Genomic DNA, 17,916 nt, shown 5'->3' on the forward strand with positions numbered 1-17,916 from the left:
CACGTGAGCACAGATGTTCAAGAGGCTGACGGGCAGGTGCTGGCCCGGCGTGCGGGAGATGCAACTCGGCCAGAGGAGTCACCACGTGACCACCACCCACAACCTCGCAGCATCTCACTGTCCTCCCAGCTCCCAGGCTGTTCTGAGGTTCCGTGAGCAAATGCATGAAGATGTACTTTGGAAGTTGTCAAGCATGACACAAATATAGGAACTATTTTGTTGCCTTCTAGGCATGTTTCTCCTACCAAATATGCTTGTCCTGTGTTTCTGACTCCAGATCAGCCTTGCTAATAACCTGTAGTCCTATGGCCTATTCCCCTGACCCCATAAACTGTATTACAAAGAAGGCACAGTAATGGTGAAAATTCAGAGACCCTGGGGAAAATTTAATTCAGGAACAAAGCTATGTGAATAAGGAGATTCATCCCAACATTATTTATATTAGGAGAAAATGGAAGCAACACTGGTCCAATGAGAGGAAAGTAAATCGAGTGTGTCTATTTGACAGAATGTTAGGTGGCCATTGCATTGGTATCATGAAGACCACACAGCCCAGGAGAAAATGCTCCTACTTAAGCAAAAGAATTACCATGTAAAAAGCCTGTATGAAAAAAAGACTGGAAGGAAATAAGCTAAATAACACACAGTGATTGTGTTGGGGTGACCAGATTATGGGCTTCCTTTCTGTTCTAATTTTAAAATCTATAGTTAGAAAGAAAATTGATTATTAGGAAAATGAATATAAAATCCTAGATGCATGAAAGTCCCCACAGCCTCAGGGAACAGCTGGCCTGACCTCAGGTGGCTGAGAATCTGACTGGGCCCTCTATTCCAGGTCAACGCTGGGGGAGAGAATGGAGAATGCCCTGGGTACAGGGGTCACCCATCCGCGAGGCTGTCCGAGATGGACAAACCCCGCTCTGAAAGACGGGATGGCTGACATTCAGCGTGGTCTGCACCTTTATTCTGGTACCAGGAGTGGGGCTGTTCATGGTGTGAGGCTTGGGGGCCAGGTTGGGAAAAATGGAAGAGACCCGGTGAGCCCCACACCGAGGGCAGAAGTTCAGTGATGCTCTTAACTACCATCTCAGAAGGGAGTCAGGCCCTTTGACCCAGGGCGCACTGCTGAAGAACTCTGGAAAATTTCTTAATGCTCATTCATTTTTATGACTCCAGGGCACCCACCCAAGTCCTGACCCGTGGTGATTCATAAATAATTGATGAAAGAATGCGTATCCAGGTTGCTTCCCTGGGGTAATAAGCAGGCCGACTCTAGAAACAAAGCAAAAGCTACATGCTTGTATATCTGTTTTCAGGATAAGCGAAAAGTGGGAATGTGGGGAGGAGGGAATGGACGCTGGCCCTGGGGCAGCGGGACGACAGCAAAGTCAGGGGCATGGCACACGGGCGGAACGGAGACAGGGCTCGCCGGGAGCCAGCTGCAGCCACACACCAGGAGCAGCGCCGGGGCTCTCAGAGTAGGGTCCCAGTAGGAAAGGACGGCCCAGTCCGTTCCTACCAGGCGGCACTGAGCCAGGACAGGGCTCTCCGTTCTGGGACCTCAGCTCAGTGCTGTCACTCTCAGCACAAAACAATGTGACACTTGGGGCCTGGCCTGCCTGAGCCCAGTGCTCAGCGGCATCGGCATCGGCATCGCAGCAGGTGTCACAGGCACCTAATGTAAGGCACCAGGAGTCCCTGAGAGCCTGGGGGTCAGAGCACGGAGCCAGCGCTCCTAGGCCTCCGTCTGAGACCCTGCATCTGCTGGAAGCCTGGCTCTGTAAATGAAGCAGGACGGGCCCACCCGCCGCCTTAGGGAACTGTGGTGTTTTATCTTTTGGCATTTGCGGGGAGGAATTAGGACAGTGGCGCGAGGGGTGTCCCACGCCTGCGGGAGAGCACCGTACCCCAGCCGGCTCCCACCAAATGGCCCCTCTGCCTGAAGGGAGCATTTGTTCATCCTTCAAGGCTCCACTGTTACCTTCGGTGCCCACCAGGTGATCCCCACGTGGAGGGCGTAGTCACAGCAGACCTTGGGGTCGGCCAGGCCCCGGCACTTCTCATAAGCATCCACGAGGGAGGTCTCCTTGTCAGGCAGGACGTGGCCGATGATCATGGTGGTCCCTCCAACGAGCGCTGCCTGAGGAAGACGGGAAGAGCAGTCTTGTCACATCTCTTCCCGTACCCAAGCCTCTGACGTGGGGAGGCACGGGGTCCTCAGGTGGACATTCAGGACAGCCATAGACCCTCCCTCCCAAGAGGCTGTAAGGCCCCAAAGCAGCAACGTTTGGGAAACTGTGAGCTGCCTGAAGGCGCAGGGGCCAGTGTGTAACCATCGTTACTGTGGGTCCAGCACACAAACCTGCTTCTGACTCACCCTGGGTTGCAGCTCGGTGCTTTGGAAAAACCACTTAGTGTGTTACCCAAGCTTTAGGCCAACTCCTATTTCCCAATGAGAAGACCCCTTCACGCATTTTTTGAGCAATCTGAATATACAGATGACACAATCAAATATCTATATGATATAACATGATATAATACAAATGCTCAAATGTTTACTTATACTATTCATTAATTTAGTGGCACATATACGTTTAAACCATAATAAAGAGTCCTGGCTGCTGTGGCTCAGTGGACTGAGTGCTGGCCTGCATGCAAACCAAAGGGTCACAGGTGCGACTCCCAGCCTGGGCACAGGCCTGGGTTGTGGGCCAGGTCCCCAGTAGGGCGCGCAAGAGGCAGCCACACATTGATGTTTCTTCCCTCCCTTTCTCCCTCCCTTCCCCTCTCTCTAAAAATAAATAATAAACTCTTTTAAACCATAATAAATAAAAGGTTAATTTGGCTGTATTGTTTTGTTTTATTCTCTCACATTTCACAAAATAATTCTATTCAAAGTTTTCATATGCATCTTCAACATCAGGGTCTTTGTCTTAGTTTTCCAAGCACATTAACTTCATTTCCATCCATCTGTTTGGGTTTATTAGTGAAAAGTTGTTCTACTCATAATTTCTACAACATACCACTTAAAAAAGAAATTTTTAAAAGCCTCACTTGCAATCACAAAGCATACTTCTAGGAAAAATTACTAAATCTGTACTAAAGATCCTCCCCCTTTTTTTTAAAACCAAATTTAATCATGCAAGTTCCATGAGTTTCCAAAACCAGTACTGACCAAAGGCTGTTCTTCCAGGCTTATGTGCTATTCCCAAACAAAACTTCATTAAAATTAAAATAATTGAGACAGGGCCTCAGACTATGAGAGGCTTTGGGAGGGCTCTGATGATACAAGGTGCCTCTCTTTTTCCTGGTGAGTAAAAAGCCCTTCTGGTTGGGTCTTTACAGTGATTGGGAGTCGGATCCAAGTTCCAGCCCCAAACCTTCCACCTCCCAGCTTGGTAATGTCAGCTAGGTTCCTCAACCTCTCTGAGAGGCTGGTTCTTTACCTACATGGTAGGAACAGCTTCCTTCTTGGGAAGCTGTAAAAGTCAACTGACACATCCCATATAAAATGGACGTTGTAAAGCCTTGTCCTAATGTGTATGTTGAATCACTCAGAACTTAGCTGTTTGTCTGTGTTCTGCAGGAGAGAAATGAAACAGTCTTAATGATTTCATGCTTCTCTATTCAGCGAAATCCTTGGTCACAAATCAGAAATATTGCTGAGGAATAAGGACCAAAAAGAAAAGTAGTTCAGTGGCCAAACAACAATTAAAATGAAAATTCTTGCAAAATTGATTTTCCACGCTGATTCTGGCAGGCCAGGCTGTCGTGGGAAACCCAGGGGTCTGACTTCCTGCATAGCTTGAAGCGGCCGCCAGAGGGAGCAGCTCTGCGGCACCTGTGGCCGAACCGTGGGGAGGGCGGCGGAGAAACGCAGAGAAGGGGAAGAGCAGCAGATTGCAGCTTTACTCGCTGGCTTCTATTTCTGATTTGGCTGGATTGTGCTGGGCTGATTCATCCTCATAGCAGGTGGTTGTACTCTATGTATTTTGTCCTGAAATGCGTTTCTTGCTTTTACTCACGGACATGGGAGTTTCTCATACATTGGGATTTTAAACACTAAATTGTTTCATTTTTCTGTGGTTCCACATTGCTTTCCTTTGCACCCCCTCCCCACCTCCTCACCTCAGTATCACAGTAGCCTTGGACAGAAAAAAGGGAACCTGGAAACAGGAGTGTAATAAGACTGTTTTTAAAAGCTGTGGGTCCCAGAGCAAGAGTAGAAAAGGAGGTCCACATACCAAATCTCTAATTAGTTAAATTACAGATCTAGCTATCAAACTGTTACACAGAATACAGTTTAGCCTCCTCCTCAGACAAGCACATTGTTGTAACGACTAAGCTGGTCAGGCCTGAATGTGGAATTCCCGGAGACCTTGCAGTTCTGAGCTACACACTGTGGGGGATGTTGGCCTATAGCTCCTGCACCTGCCCCCAGACCACACCCCCTGAACTCATGATTCAGCCCACAGCCTACAGGCCTAAGCTCTGCTCACCCCCTGCAAGCCCTGCCCTTGAGCCTAGGCAGGCATACGCTGGTGGTCTGGCCCCGAGGAGAAGAGACTCAGGCTTGTGTGGGCCCTGGAAGAGCCCAGGCCTTCCAGGGGATTGCAGGGACCCAGAGTGTGGTCTAGAAGTGGGACAGTGGGCTCTGGGCAGACATGGCCCCTCTTGCCCGGGTCTCAGGATGGCCACTCACGGGCTTCAGAAGGAGTCCGGAGCAGGAGGTGGTGGTCCTGACTTTCCCACTTACTGGTGCGTGCCTGCTCTACACCTCACCTCTCAGGTCCAGAGAGACCAGATGGGAAGGGATGGGAGAGCACCAACAAGCTGGGAGGGGGCGCATAGATGTCTGGAATAATCATTTCTGCTGTCACCTAGGCCCCAAAATAAGACTTGAATGGAATCGGCAAATAATCCCCCAGCTGCAGGTTCAAGCGCTTGTTTCCTCTCAGGCAAGAAAGATGCAGAGCTGGCGTTTTAAATATGCACAGTTCCTACCCACGGGATGAACGCCGACAAGCTCAGTCTCCTCGGGAATGTGATATCACAGATGTGACAGACCTTTTTACTGTCATCCCCCACAGAACAGCCTTGCAGAAAGCAACAGCAAGCACCACCGAATCCTGTTCCTCAGGCTTCCAAAAGGATCATGTTTATGAACATGCGACTGCTGAATGTTCACAACTGGTTTTATGCAAAATGGTGTTGGTTAAGCAAGCTGTGGGAGATCTTCATTGGAAGTCAAGAAAAATGATGTGCGTGCTGGCTGTCATAACATGGAAGAAGGGTGATGTTACAATGAGGGAAAAGGGAAGAATTCAACGTGTGTATCCAAGATGCTTAGAACTATGTTTGAACACATATACCCCCACAAAGAACTATGTTTAAACACACCTCCCAGCAAAGAACAAAAATGTTTAAACACACACACCCCCACAAAGAACAAAAAATGGAAGGAAATATACCAAAACATTAACAATGACCATTTTTGGGTGATGAGATTCTGAGCAATTTATTTTTTATTATTTTCTGAAAGTTATTTAATAGAATATATTGCTTTTTATAATATACATTTTAAAATAAATCTAGAGGAAGCTAAAACTATTTACAATTTAGTTAACTATGCCTATGTGTTTAAAACACTTAACTTTTAAAGTTATGAGACATTTCAACCATACAGTAAAAGTACAGAAAATAATACAGCACACACCTGTGAACCCGCTAGTCACATATAAGAGGTTAACATTTTTGCTGTATTTATTCTACATGCCTTTTTATTAAAAAATGAAATAAACTATTCCCAATATAACTGAAGCCCTCCTTCCTATTCCCATGCCTCACCCCTGAAGTTGATAAAAATTTCCCCCACTCATGTTTTTATGCTTTTACTATATTTGTTTTATAAATTTTAAAAATATATAGAGCCCTGACTGGTGTGGCTCAGTGGGTTGGGTATCATCCTGCAAACCAAAAGGTCATTGGTTCAATTCCCAGTCAAGGCACACGCCTGGGTTGTGTGTGGGCCAGGTCCCCAGGTGCGGGCCTGCGAGAGGCAACCAATTGATGTTTCGCTCCCTCTCTTTCTCCCTCCTTTGTCCTCTCTCTAAAAATAAATAAATAAAATCTTTTTAGAAATGTATACAAATGGTATCATATTGTCCATATCCTTTTGCAAGTTCCTCTTTTTAAAATTCAGTATCATCGAGATTTATTTATGTCGACTTATTTCATTCATTTTAATTCATTGTATGAATACTCCCCCAGGTATCGAATCGTTTCCGAGTTCGTGACATTTACTGCTACACACGGTGACTGGAATTAGAAAAGCAGGATCTGCTACCATCTCTTGTAGACGAATAGATAAAGGACAACTTGGTCTCCACAGAGGGAACATTAGTGCACTGAGAATAGACAAACAAATACAGGGATGTGCTTTGCAAACTAAGTGCAATCCAAACATTTTTGCATTTCTGAATGCAGTCGGGAAAGCCATCACTTGTTCAGATGGATCTGCTTCCCTTGGAATTGCTGAGCCACTTCCTTCTCTTTTCACATTAAAATGCTCATCCCTCTTTTACTCACACACTCCCAAAGTACAAGAGAAGAAAAATAAACAGCTGACTGCTGTCTCTCCCTTCATGTTCAGGGATCTGTCGGCTGCTTACTGACCCTCTGGAAAGCCAGCTCTTTTTAAAATTTTTTTAATTGAAAAATATTTATTTTATTTTATTTTATTTTATTTCAATATTGTTATTATTTTATGAAAGCCTGCTTTTAAGCACCACCACACCTTGGGACGTGAAAAATTCCCCCCAAAGAAGGACCTGAATATTTCACCAAATGAGAAGATGCATGTGTGGTACTTAGAACCATACCTGGCACTCAGTAGATAGCGCCCCCCCATCCTGAGACACAAGCCCACCAGGCAAGGCCAGCTTCATGGGCACGTGGCCCAGGCAGTTCCACAGGGCCCTGCATTTGGAAGGACTCCATGCTTAGTGCCCTGCTGTTGCCATCTTGAAATTCTTAATAATAATCTTTTAACACGGAGTCCCCCATTTTTATCAGCCACACTGGCCTGATCTGGGGCGATCAGGCCCCTAACAGGCTTACACTGGTCTTCACGGATGGCTCTGCCAGCTCCCCCTGGGGGCCAGGACACTCGCTGACCCTTTCTCTGGTAATTCCCTTCCACGCTGCCTCAGTGCTGACCGCGGCCTCGGCCTCTGTTGGGGTCTCCCCAACACCTTCTATCAAATGCCCCTTTTCTTTGAAAAACAGACAAGAACACACAGAACCCCCCCCCCCAACACCAGCTTTTCTCCAGGGCACCCAAGTGACCGGTTCCCTGGGGCCATCCTCCCTGTCCCTCTGGCTGCATATGTTTCTCCAGTGTTTTCTTGACCCATAATTTGCAGCCTGTTGAGCTCATCCTGCAGCTGATAGGTTTTCTCCAAACTGTACATTTGTAATTCACTGCGCCCCCAAACTTCTTTAGCTTTCCACTCCCGGGGTACACAGCCTCTACGGCATGATTAGGGCTCAGTCCTGACCTGGAGAAGCTCTCCCTCTAAGCATTTCCATTTTTAAAACTCATTTCTCTCTTTGAACTTTCTACAAAGGAAGCAGGCAACGTTCCACCCATAATACACTTTAGGAAAGGGACATCTTCCCACACTTACTCTCCCTGTCACTTAAGGGCACATTATAGAGTTAAAGGCAAAATAGCATAGTGACAAGAATTAGACTTTATGGCAGGCAGATTAAAGTTTAAATCCCAGCTCCAGCACTTATTTACTGTAAGACCTTGGACAGGCTACTTAATCTCTTGAGGTTCATTTCCTGACTTGTAACATGGGATAATGATACATCCCCCCCCTCTCCGGGATTACTATGAGAATTAAAGGAGATAATGCATGTGAAGCACCTAGCACATTCCCTGCACATAGTAGGAGCCCAATAAATAATAGTGATTTATAATACTACAGTAACATAGTCAATCAATACGCATCTCTTGTAGGTAGCACTGATGTGCTGTCTGTTAATGTGCATGGGACCCTCCAGATGAAGTGAGGAATGTAAGCACCTTGAGAAAGCTTAACAGCCCAGTTAGCGAACAGGACAAGAAAAAAAGCTCATTTTTTAAAAAATTAATTTATTTACTTTTTAAATACATTTGTCTCTGCCTTCCCCCTCATTTTTAATAGAAATGACTTCAACATGGAAAGAGGGTCCGAGGCATCACCAGGTAATATTCCTCAGGGATGGCGGCAGCATCAAGTTCAAGAGGAGCGGAGGAAGGGAGGGACGCCTTAGTTTGGGCGGGCTGAGAGCTAAACGGTGGGCGTGACGTTATTGACACAAGGGGGGTTCGCGGCTGATGTGGGGCAGCTGGGGGCACACACAGCTGGAGGACCAAGAACAGACCCGTCTGGCTTTGGCCGAAGCAGGTCTGGTTGGGACCAAACTGCATGAACCTTGCTGAACCTGGATTCCCTCTGGTTGGCCAAGGTGAGGCACTTGTGTTGGTGGAGGTGATGGTCAAGAGGAAGCTCAGGGCGTGTGGGGTTTGGAAGGACTCTGGCCACACCCCCATGCCCGGATGCGGCAGGCTTCTGGGCAGGGAGGCGGCGAAGCTCAGACTTCCGAGCGTCGCTGCGGCCGCAGAAGGCACGCGCAGCCGCAGAGCCGGGGTCGGGGGCCTGAGCTGCAGGGATGGGCTGGCAGGGCGTGTGTGGAGGCTTTTCCTGGGAAGAAGCAAGGTCTGATGACAGAAGAGGAGGTGATGTAACTAATGGGGAAGGTTTCATGCTGTGTGCCCGGGAAAACAGTATTAGGAGAGGAACAATCGAATTTAGGAGGGAAGAAGATTCTTAGACACCTTAAGACAGAGCTGATTGAGGGACACCGGAGTGGAGAGGAAAATCTCTAATTATAACCAACATTCACTGAACACTTATTCTGTGCCTGTTTAATTTTCACAACAGCCCTGTATAATGGGTGCATTATGATCTCCATTATTCAGGTGAGGAATCTGAGGGTTGATATTCCTATTTATTAGACTGAGAGGGACACCTCCTCCCACCCATTCAGGAGGGGGCACAAACATGGGAAGAGGTGGCACAGAGGAGAAATGAGGGCGCCCAGTTTGTCGGTCCCAGGCTTCTTAGCAAAGCAGGAAATAATGCCAATATCCCAGAGGAAAGGTTTTGGGGGAATCAGGATTATTGGCTGGAGCTAAGACGAGCCTTGGGGAAACCGTAAGACAGAGGCATACAGAGTCAACAAGAACATGCCATTGTAATGGGCCCGTTCTGCAAAGCCAGGAGCAGGGGCAGAGAACCCAGGCTGAGAGGAGTGGGAACCGCGGGGTCCGGGTGGGCCAGCAAAGGGGTCCAGGCGAGGTCTAGCTAGTCAGTAAGTGGGGGGGGGGGGTCCCAGGGCAGGCCCAGCATTTGACATTCACATTTTTAAGTCAGTTAGAAATGCAGCTGGGTTGCCTGACGGTGGATGTGGAGGCAGGATGCTCGGGTGGGAGGAGCCTGAACTCTGGAGCCTGGAGACCCGGATTGGAGTTCTGGCTGTACCGCTGAGGAGTCCTGTGGTCCTGGGCAAGGGAGCGCCGGCTCGGGAGGATGGTTGCCATTCCCGGAAGGAGGGCTCCCTGGGAGTGGAGTTCTTGTGGATGTGCTGAGTCTGGGGGAGGGGCACAGAGGTGTCTAGGCTGCAGCTATAAACGTGGGAGTCATCGGTACTAGGCTAGGAAGACAGAGGTAGCAAAAAGGAAAAGGCAAATTGGGTAGGACACTGAGAGGCAGCCACATAGGGAGGATTAAGAAACATAAAGCCAGGAAGGGGACTGGGTAGAAACAGCCACGAGGGAGGAGGAAGGCCAGGCTGGGATGGGGTGATGGGAGCCAAGCAAGACCTCCTGCCAAGGCAAGAAGCCCTGGCTCACTGGCTCCCAGAAGAGGTGAGCTGTCCTAGAGCTACGGCAGGCTCTCCCAGGAGACACAGGGTGCCCCTCCCTACAGGTGAATAACCCAGGGCAGCTTTCGGGTCCCAGGGACAGTGAGCACATGGCTCAGAAAGCCTTGGTGTAAGCCTGCCTGGCTCCTGCCCCACAGGCAGACCTGGGCGCAGACCACACTACCAGCCGCAGCGGCGCACTGATAAGTCAGGGAGGTCTGACGTCCACACAGAATCCCACGTCCCTTCCTCCCTTCAGCCTCATCAATAAAGAACAGGCCTGCCTGCCCTGCAGCTGGGTCACACAGGGGTCGCAAGAAAGGGTCACAAGAGCTCCTGCCCCCCTCCCCTCTGTCACAAATTCCTAAATACAAAGGGGAGCTGCCTGTCTCCAGGCTGCTCTTGCAGCAGTGTGGGCGACAGAGCCACCGGCCCAGCCTGGAAAGGCTCATTGCAAAGGATCTACAGGGGAAGGCGGTTCCTGGGATCCAGGATGTACCTACCGCAGGAGGGGCCAAGGAGCAGAAACTTTTGGGTGAAACTAGACCCGAGGGGACCTCCCGCGGAGCTGCGAACCAGCCCGAGGGCCTGGTCCCCCTCTCCCGCAGTGTACCAAGTGTTCCGGGAGCCGGCCATCTGCGGAGCAGAGCGCTTCCCTCATCTAACGGTCACAAACACCGCGTGCGACGCGTTTCATCATCTCAGTTTTTCGGAGCTGAGCCAAGATTGGGATCTAGGTATTTTTACTCCAAATCCCATACTCCTCTGTAATACTGAGAACAGATCTGATACTGAAATAGTAACTAAGCACAGAGTCTCACAGCCTGGGGGGATTCCCACCGCAGCAGCTTCGGGTCTCCCAGAGGGTGTCCTTAAAATAGACAACTGATAAGGAAGTATAAGCATCAGCCCTAACATTTCTCATTTTGGAACTAGGAATACGTGATTACCAACTGGTGGGAGAAAAGTAAATGCATGGTTTTTATTGTGAGACTTAATGAACATTTCCATGCTTAACACGTTCCCTTTAAACTCTGGAATGAATGGTGTTCACTCCCAGACACGGACGACTAGCATGTCCCAGGGACACAGAAGCAGTCTGGTAGCAGAAAGTGACACCACTCTCACCGAAGCCACTGGACCCATGAGGCAGTTAGCTCCTGTGCCGAAGTCACTTCTAGGAGAGAACATCATATTTACTTATGGCCTGTTATGTGCAATGTTCTTAACATTTGTTATCTAATGTGATCCTCAGAGCGACCCTGTAAGTGAAAGCAAGGGCTCGGATATTTGCCCTCCCATGTTCATAGCAGCATTATTCAAGGCAGTCGAAAGGTGGAAGCAACCCAAGCGTCCATCAATGGATAAACGCAATGTGGCCCACCCGTAGAGTGGAAAATTATTCAGCCTTAAAAAGGGAGGAAATTCTGGGACATGCTACCACAGGGATGAACCTTGAGGCCATTATACTAAATGAAATAAGCCAGTCGCGAAGGGACAAATATTACATGATTCCACTTACACGAGGTACCTAGAGCCGTCAAATTCATAGAGACAGAAAGTGGAGTGAGAGGGGGTTGCAAGGGGCTGGAGCGAGGTGGGAGCGGGCAGTTAGTAGGTACCAGGTGAGGCATTTCAGCTGGGGAAGCGGGAAAGTTCTGGGGATGGATTATTGTGGTGACGACATTGTGAATGTACTTAATGCCACCGAACTGTACACTTAAAAATGATCACAGTGGTAAATTTTATGTATATTTTATCACAGTAAAAATATGACTCCGTAGGGTGCAGGCTACTCTTCTTATTTCACAGATAAGAACACAGGCTGAGAGGAGCCCAGACAGCCAGAAGGAACAGGGGCCCCTCAGACTCCAGGGCCCCCGGGTTTCCTTCACATTATGCTGCCCCTTCTGCGCTCATGGCTCTGGCCTGATGGCGGGGTGGGGGGGTGCGCTCCTGGCTCCAAGATTCCTCTGTCAAAGTGAAATGGGGCCTCACTGGAGTTTAGAAACAGAGGGGTAGGTGTGGCCTGGGCTCAAATTACAGGGCTAAAACTGAGAATTGTGCCAACATGGAAAATTATGAAATGAGGAGCTCCAGGCTGCTCTCTAATCCAGAATGAATATCTTCACCGCTGAGCATCCAATTTAAATCCATTGTGTTTAATACAAAGCTGCAGTACAGCGCGGCTGTCTCCCGACTTGCAGTTGCCATGGAGACTGGAGATGATCCTCAAAGGGAGTTATGTGGTAGAGAGAACGTGGCTGCCAGCTTCTGAGAAGCCCAGGGGCCTGGGGAAAGCATTCGAAAATAGAGCCACACAGAGGGGCCCTTTGTCACCCATCCTCCTTAGCGAAGCCCCTTTGAATCCTGAAGTGGGAAAGTTTACAGGCAAGCAGGCCACGGCCACCTTTATGAAAAGTCCAGGCTGCCCGCAGATGCCAGACGCGAGGAAGAGGTCGGCAATCCAGAAATAAACCACATGTTACCCCACTTGCTCTCCTTCCCTCCGAGAGCCCTCATTTTGGTCCCAAAGCTAAGTGACAACCGTGCCATCACACCACTGAGGGAGGCTGCCCTGAGTCCTCCCTGCACTCAGGCCTGGAGGAATGGCGGGCTGGAGTGAAAGGGGCCAGGCAGACCTGTTGCTGCACCGATTCGCTTGGCAAGTCATTTCCCTGAGACTCAGCTTCCCTGACTCCCTGGAAAGGGAGGATAAGATAAGGATTTATCTTATCTTATTAGGCCTGCCTGAGGGGGGCTTTAAAGATCAAAATAGGTGTACAACAGATAAAGAAACGCTCCCACAAGTGGGCCTGAGGTCCAGGCTGGAAGCTCAGTCAACCCTATAGTAAGGGCAGGAGATGGAAGTTCAAGTGCAGGTCCCTCGGAGAGTCCTGCACAGCCAGGTGCCACGGTGGGGGTCGGGGATACTGGAGGCCCTCAGGAGCTCAACAAGCAGGAAAAATATCCTCTTTGGTGGGCCACTCATTCTAGGGTTTAGAGGTTCAACGCCAGAGCGCTCTCCCAAACGTGGGTCCCAGAGTGTCATAAGCCAGGCCAAGTGAGAGTCAGGGCACTGAACCAGAAAGAAGGCCTGGTGGGAACAAAGGAGACTAAGAATGGAGACTGACAGAAAGGAGAGGAGAGGATGGCAATGGCTCAGTGGTCGGAGCTTCAGTCCATGAAAGTTTTATCCTAATCCAGTCGTCACAGGACCCCCTGGTCCGCACCCGTTCGCCACTGACTAAGCCGAAGGCAAAGAGGGAGCAGAATGAAGGCCTCCCCATGACGTCATCGTAATTTACTGTGCACTAAGACATGGGTCATGTGAAGACAGCATATCTCCATCAACACGGAGCCCCGTGTCATCGAGGACAACATGCTCGTGGGCCTCATCTGAACCCCAGCACCCAGTAAAGTTCCTTTGCCAGCGAGTGCTTGGTTAATACACCCAGTTTACTGTTCTCTTAAGCTTTTGGTTTATAGACTGCACTAAAAAAGTTTGCTTGCAAGGGCACAGAAGAGCCAAAACAATTTGGAAAAAAGAAGAACAAGGTTGCAGAACCTACAATACCTGCTTTCAAGTCTATTGTAAAGCTATGATAATCGAGACAGGGGAGTATTGGTGTAAAGATAGAAAAACAGATCAAAAGAACAGAAAAGAGAATCCAGAAATAGACCCATATGTATTACACGGTCAACTGATTTTTGATAAGGGATAATCTTTTCAACAAATGGTGCTGAACAATAGGGTAGCCATATGCAAAGAAACTGAACCTTAACATATACCACACACAAAAACTAGCTTAAAATGGATCACAGACCTAAAGAAGAACTATGATTCTCAAACTTCTCAAAGAAAACAAAAAATTCTTAGTGACCCTGGATTTCACAAAAACTTCTTGATTACAGCACAAAAAATGAACTATAAAAAAAATCAATAAATTGAACTTGAAAATAAAAAACTATTGCTCTTCAAAAGACACTGTTAAGAAAAACAAGAGGTAAGTCGGAGACCGGGAGAACTATTTGCAAAACATACCCAACAAATGAGTTGTTAACGAGAATAAACAATTTTGACAACTCAATAAAAACAAGACTAACAACTCACTTAAAACATTAGCAAAGAAAAAATTTTAAAAAGGTGAATACTTCACTACCAATATATAGAGGGCACATATAAAGACATTCGACATTAGCCTTTAGGGAAAGGTAGATTACAACCATGAGACACCGCTATACGCACCTGTCAGCATGGCTAACATGAAAAAGACTGACCATTACAAGCAATGGCAAAGATGTGGAGCCTGGAAAAAATATAAAATGTCACAATTGCTTTAGAAACCAGTTTGACAATGTCCTCAAAAGCTAAACATACACATTTCACATGCCCTAGGCATTCCACTTAAAGGTAACTATGCAAGGGAGGTGTAAGCATAAGTACACACAAACACTTGTACACAGATGTTCATAGCAGCTTTATCTGTTTTAGCCAAAACTTAATAACGCTGAGGGAAAGAAATCAGGCCAAACAAGGAATACATGCTGTATTGTTCCATTTACATAAAAATGTGAGAAAATACAAACCTATCTAGTGACAGAAAACAGATCAGTGGTTACCTGGGGTGGGGAAGGATTACAAGTGTCACAAAGAAAGTTTTGGGGTGGTGGGTATGCTTGTTATATTAATGGTGATGGCTTCCCAGTGCATATATATGTCAAAACGGATCAAACTAGGCACTTTAAAAATGAGCATATTGTATATCGATTATAACTCAGTCAAGCTGTTGGAAAAAAAAGGAACACAGAGAACTTCTTTTTTTTTAAGTGGTGGCTTCCTAGGTTACTTAATTATGACCTTCTTCATTCTATATATACTCTTCCCAAGAATAGAGTTCTCCAACATACATCATGTTTAATTTTATTTTTAAATATTAATTAAGAATACCATGGAGAGTTTGAATCTAAAAAGGAAAGTTATTAATGGACTAGGGGATGGATTCATTAATCTCTAATGGCTGGTCCTTCCAGCTCTAAAATTCTGTGTCTTAGTAAGTGTGAGTGTGCAAATGTGCAAGTATGAGTATGTGCAACTGTGTAGATGCGTGAATGTGTGTGTGTGTAATACAAGAGATAAATACTGGTTAATGAGAAAATCTTCATTATAGTTGGCCCATAGTTTTATATTCACATAGTCACTAATTAAGGATCCTACAGCTCATTGTTAATTAACTAGAAACAAAAAAGGATCACGAGGAAGAAAAATATGGTTGGCTGCAGTGACAACCTGCAGGAACAAGAAGGCAGGAACCACCAGGGGGAAAATACGATGTCTACACACATTTCTACCAGTTACCGAACCTTTCTAAGACCGATACGTTCAACACGGGATATGGCAGACCTCAGGGAGGTCTGGGGAAAAGGTATTTCCAACGGAGACTTTTGAAGCTTTCAATAATGCCACATTCAATTTCTTTCTTGAAATGTTAAAAAAATATGCAAGCTTTAAAAGAAGAAAAGGAAAAATATCATTCATATACTGTATGCATCACTGAAGTATACACACAGTACATAATGTATTTTCCTTCTTTTCTTCTTTTTTTAAACCCCACAGGATGAGCATATAAAAGCAAACTTCTTGTATGAAGTATGAAAGGTTTCTAAGATGCCTGGTCTCCACCACAGAGGGTCCGTTTATCTCTGTTCTTCAGCCAAAGGTTTTAAAAATGCAATAGTCTCTCTGTAGATAAATTCTTTGCAAATACTCTTTATTGTAAGAGTGGAGGAGCTGCTTGGACACCATAGGAGATTTTTTTTCCAATACTAGATGTGAAAATTTATAAGAAACAATAGATGTCCCCTCTTCCATTTGTTCTCTGAAGGGTCAACCTGGCCTACATTTTGGCCTGCCAATTGATGCAGGCGTGGAATGAAAGTTGCCAGCAAGGTCTTGTTAAACAAGTTAACTGATTTGAAGCAGGACATCTTTAAATAGCTCCAATGCCTGCAGAGTCCAGGACTGGCTATTTCTGCTTTTAAGGGAAAGAGAAAATTAACTAGAATTCATCATCATTATTATTGGGTTTCATTTGAAATGTAAAACATACACAGTCAAACTTAAGAGTCAAAATGGAATCCAATTCTTTTAGTTTCTATTGGACGCTTAACAGTTTAATATATACTCATGAGGAAACAAATGGATTTTCCCATGGGGTTGGTTCTCAATCAGCATGGTCTATTTATTTATTTAACAAGCACTCATGTTGTGCTTCGTAATCACCCAAGGCTATTTTAATATCTTTACAAATAGCCATTCAGCCCTAGCTGCTGTGGCTCAGTGGATTGAGTGCTGGCCTGCGAACCAAAGGGTCTCTGGTTTGATTCCCAGTCAGGGCACATGCCTGGGTTGCAGGCCAGGTCCCCAGGAAGGGGCGCACGAGAGGCAACCACACGTTGATGTTTCTCTCCCTCTCTTTCTCCCTCCCTTCCCTTCTCTAAAAATAAATAAAGTTTTAAAAATCCTTTAAAAAACAGCTTGTTATCATGAAGAAATAACAGAGGAACTTGAAAAAGTAATTCATATTCACAAAATACTAATGTAATCTCCATTTTTCAGAGAAGGATACTGAAGGACAGAGAGATGAATTGACCCAAATCGCATAGCTAGTAAATGTGGAGCTGAAATTCAGGCTCCTGCCGTCTCCTCAAGTCTGTGTTCATAACTACATGCTATGCTGACATTCATCTATTTTTTGAATGTCTACTATATGTTTAGAGCTATGTGAATACTGTGGTGAGTCATGAGTTAAATATAAATTGTGGTCTTTTTCGTCCTGGATGGTGTAGCTCAGTGGATTGATTGCCGGCCTGTGAACGGAAAGGTGGCCAGTTTGATTCCCAGTCAGGGCACATGCTGGGTTGCGGGCCAGGTCCCCAGTAGGAGGCGTGCCAGAGGCAACTGATCAATGTATCTCTCGCACATCAATGTTTCTCTTCCTCTTTTTCTCCCTCTCTTTCCCTCTATCTCCAAATAAATAAATAAAATCTTAAAAAAAAAAAAATGTGGTCTTTGCGCCTCCATGAGTCTCCAGTCTAGCTGAGAAAGTTTATATAGGACACAATGTGAGCCCTGGCTGGTGGAGCTCTGTGGATTGAGTGTCGGCCTGAGAACCAAAGGACGCAATATGAAAGCCCCAGGATGACAAGTTATTTCAGCTGGCGAAAAGAAAGGAGTCCGGATTTGAAGGAGCAGGAGGAAAAATGTGGCGGGGGTGGGGTAGGCCTGGGAGGGGGCTGGGGAGTGGTGGGTGGGGTGGGATGGCAGCGGGGAGCACGGATGGTCGTGGGGGAGGGGCTGAGGAAACCAGCTTCCTGACCGACGGGCACAGGCTGGGGAGCAGCTGGGAAGGGGGATTAGATGGGAGCACAAGGGCAGATGGGGAGTGGCACAGGGTGAAGATCCAGACTCCATACTTGATGTCTTAGTCAACAGGGTGCCATTGCAGGTTCTCCAGCAGGGATACGACAGGAGGCACGGAATGCTGGGAAGGAACGGATGGCCAAGGAGACTTCTGATGGAAAGGAAAGGTTAAAAAGGTAAATGTAGGATCTTAGAAAGGTTTAACTAGTTTAAGCAAGAGAAGTACCAGGGTAAAATGTCTACAGGATGGCCGTGTTTTAGTATGTGAACACCACAAGGTAGGCAGGCGACTCCCAGCGACCCAGACTCTGCTCAGTCCCCTCGAATTCAGGGTGGGAGGAACCCCGTGAATAGATGGGATGCCACACCCATGATTAGGTTTTGTTGTACGGCCCAGTTGACTTAAAGAAAGGGAGATTATCTCAGTGGGCCTGAGCTAATCGGGGGAGCTCTTACAGCGAAGGGCTCTACCTGTAGAAAGAGATTCTAAATCAGAGAGGTTTGAAGCGTGAAAGAGA

At 46.9% G+C, this 17,916-nt stretch overlaps 1 protein-coding gene across 1 annotated transcript in view; it reads right to left on the reverse strand.

Annotated features, from left to right (window-relative positions):
• Positions 1-17,916, reverse strand: part of DPYSL5 (dihydropyrimidinase like 5) — a 74,106-nt gene that overhangs the window by 17,358 nt on the left and 38,832 nt on the right. Inside the window, exon 3 of the mRNA XM_054566266.1 lies at positions 1,982-2,140. Within this exon, the coding sequence (XP_054422241.1) occupies positions 1,982-2,140 (159 nt within the window). The remainder of the gene's footprint in view (positions 1-1,981; positions 2,141-17,916) is intronic.

The sequence above is a fragment of the Pteronotus mesoamericanus genome, unplaced genomic scaffold (assembly GCF_021234165.1).
Source record: "Pteronotus mesoamericanus isolate MK-2021 breed Mesoamerican mustached bat unplaced genomic scaffold, CSHL_Meso_final contig_101, whole genome shotgun sequence".
In the NCBI taxonomy this organism is placed as follows: domain Eukaryota; kingdom Metazoa; phylum Chordata; class Mammalia; order Chiroptera; family Mormoopidae; genus Pteronotus; species Pteronotus mesoamericanus.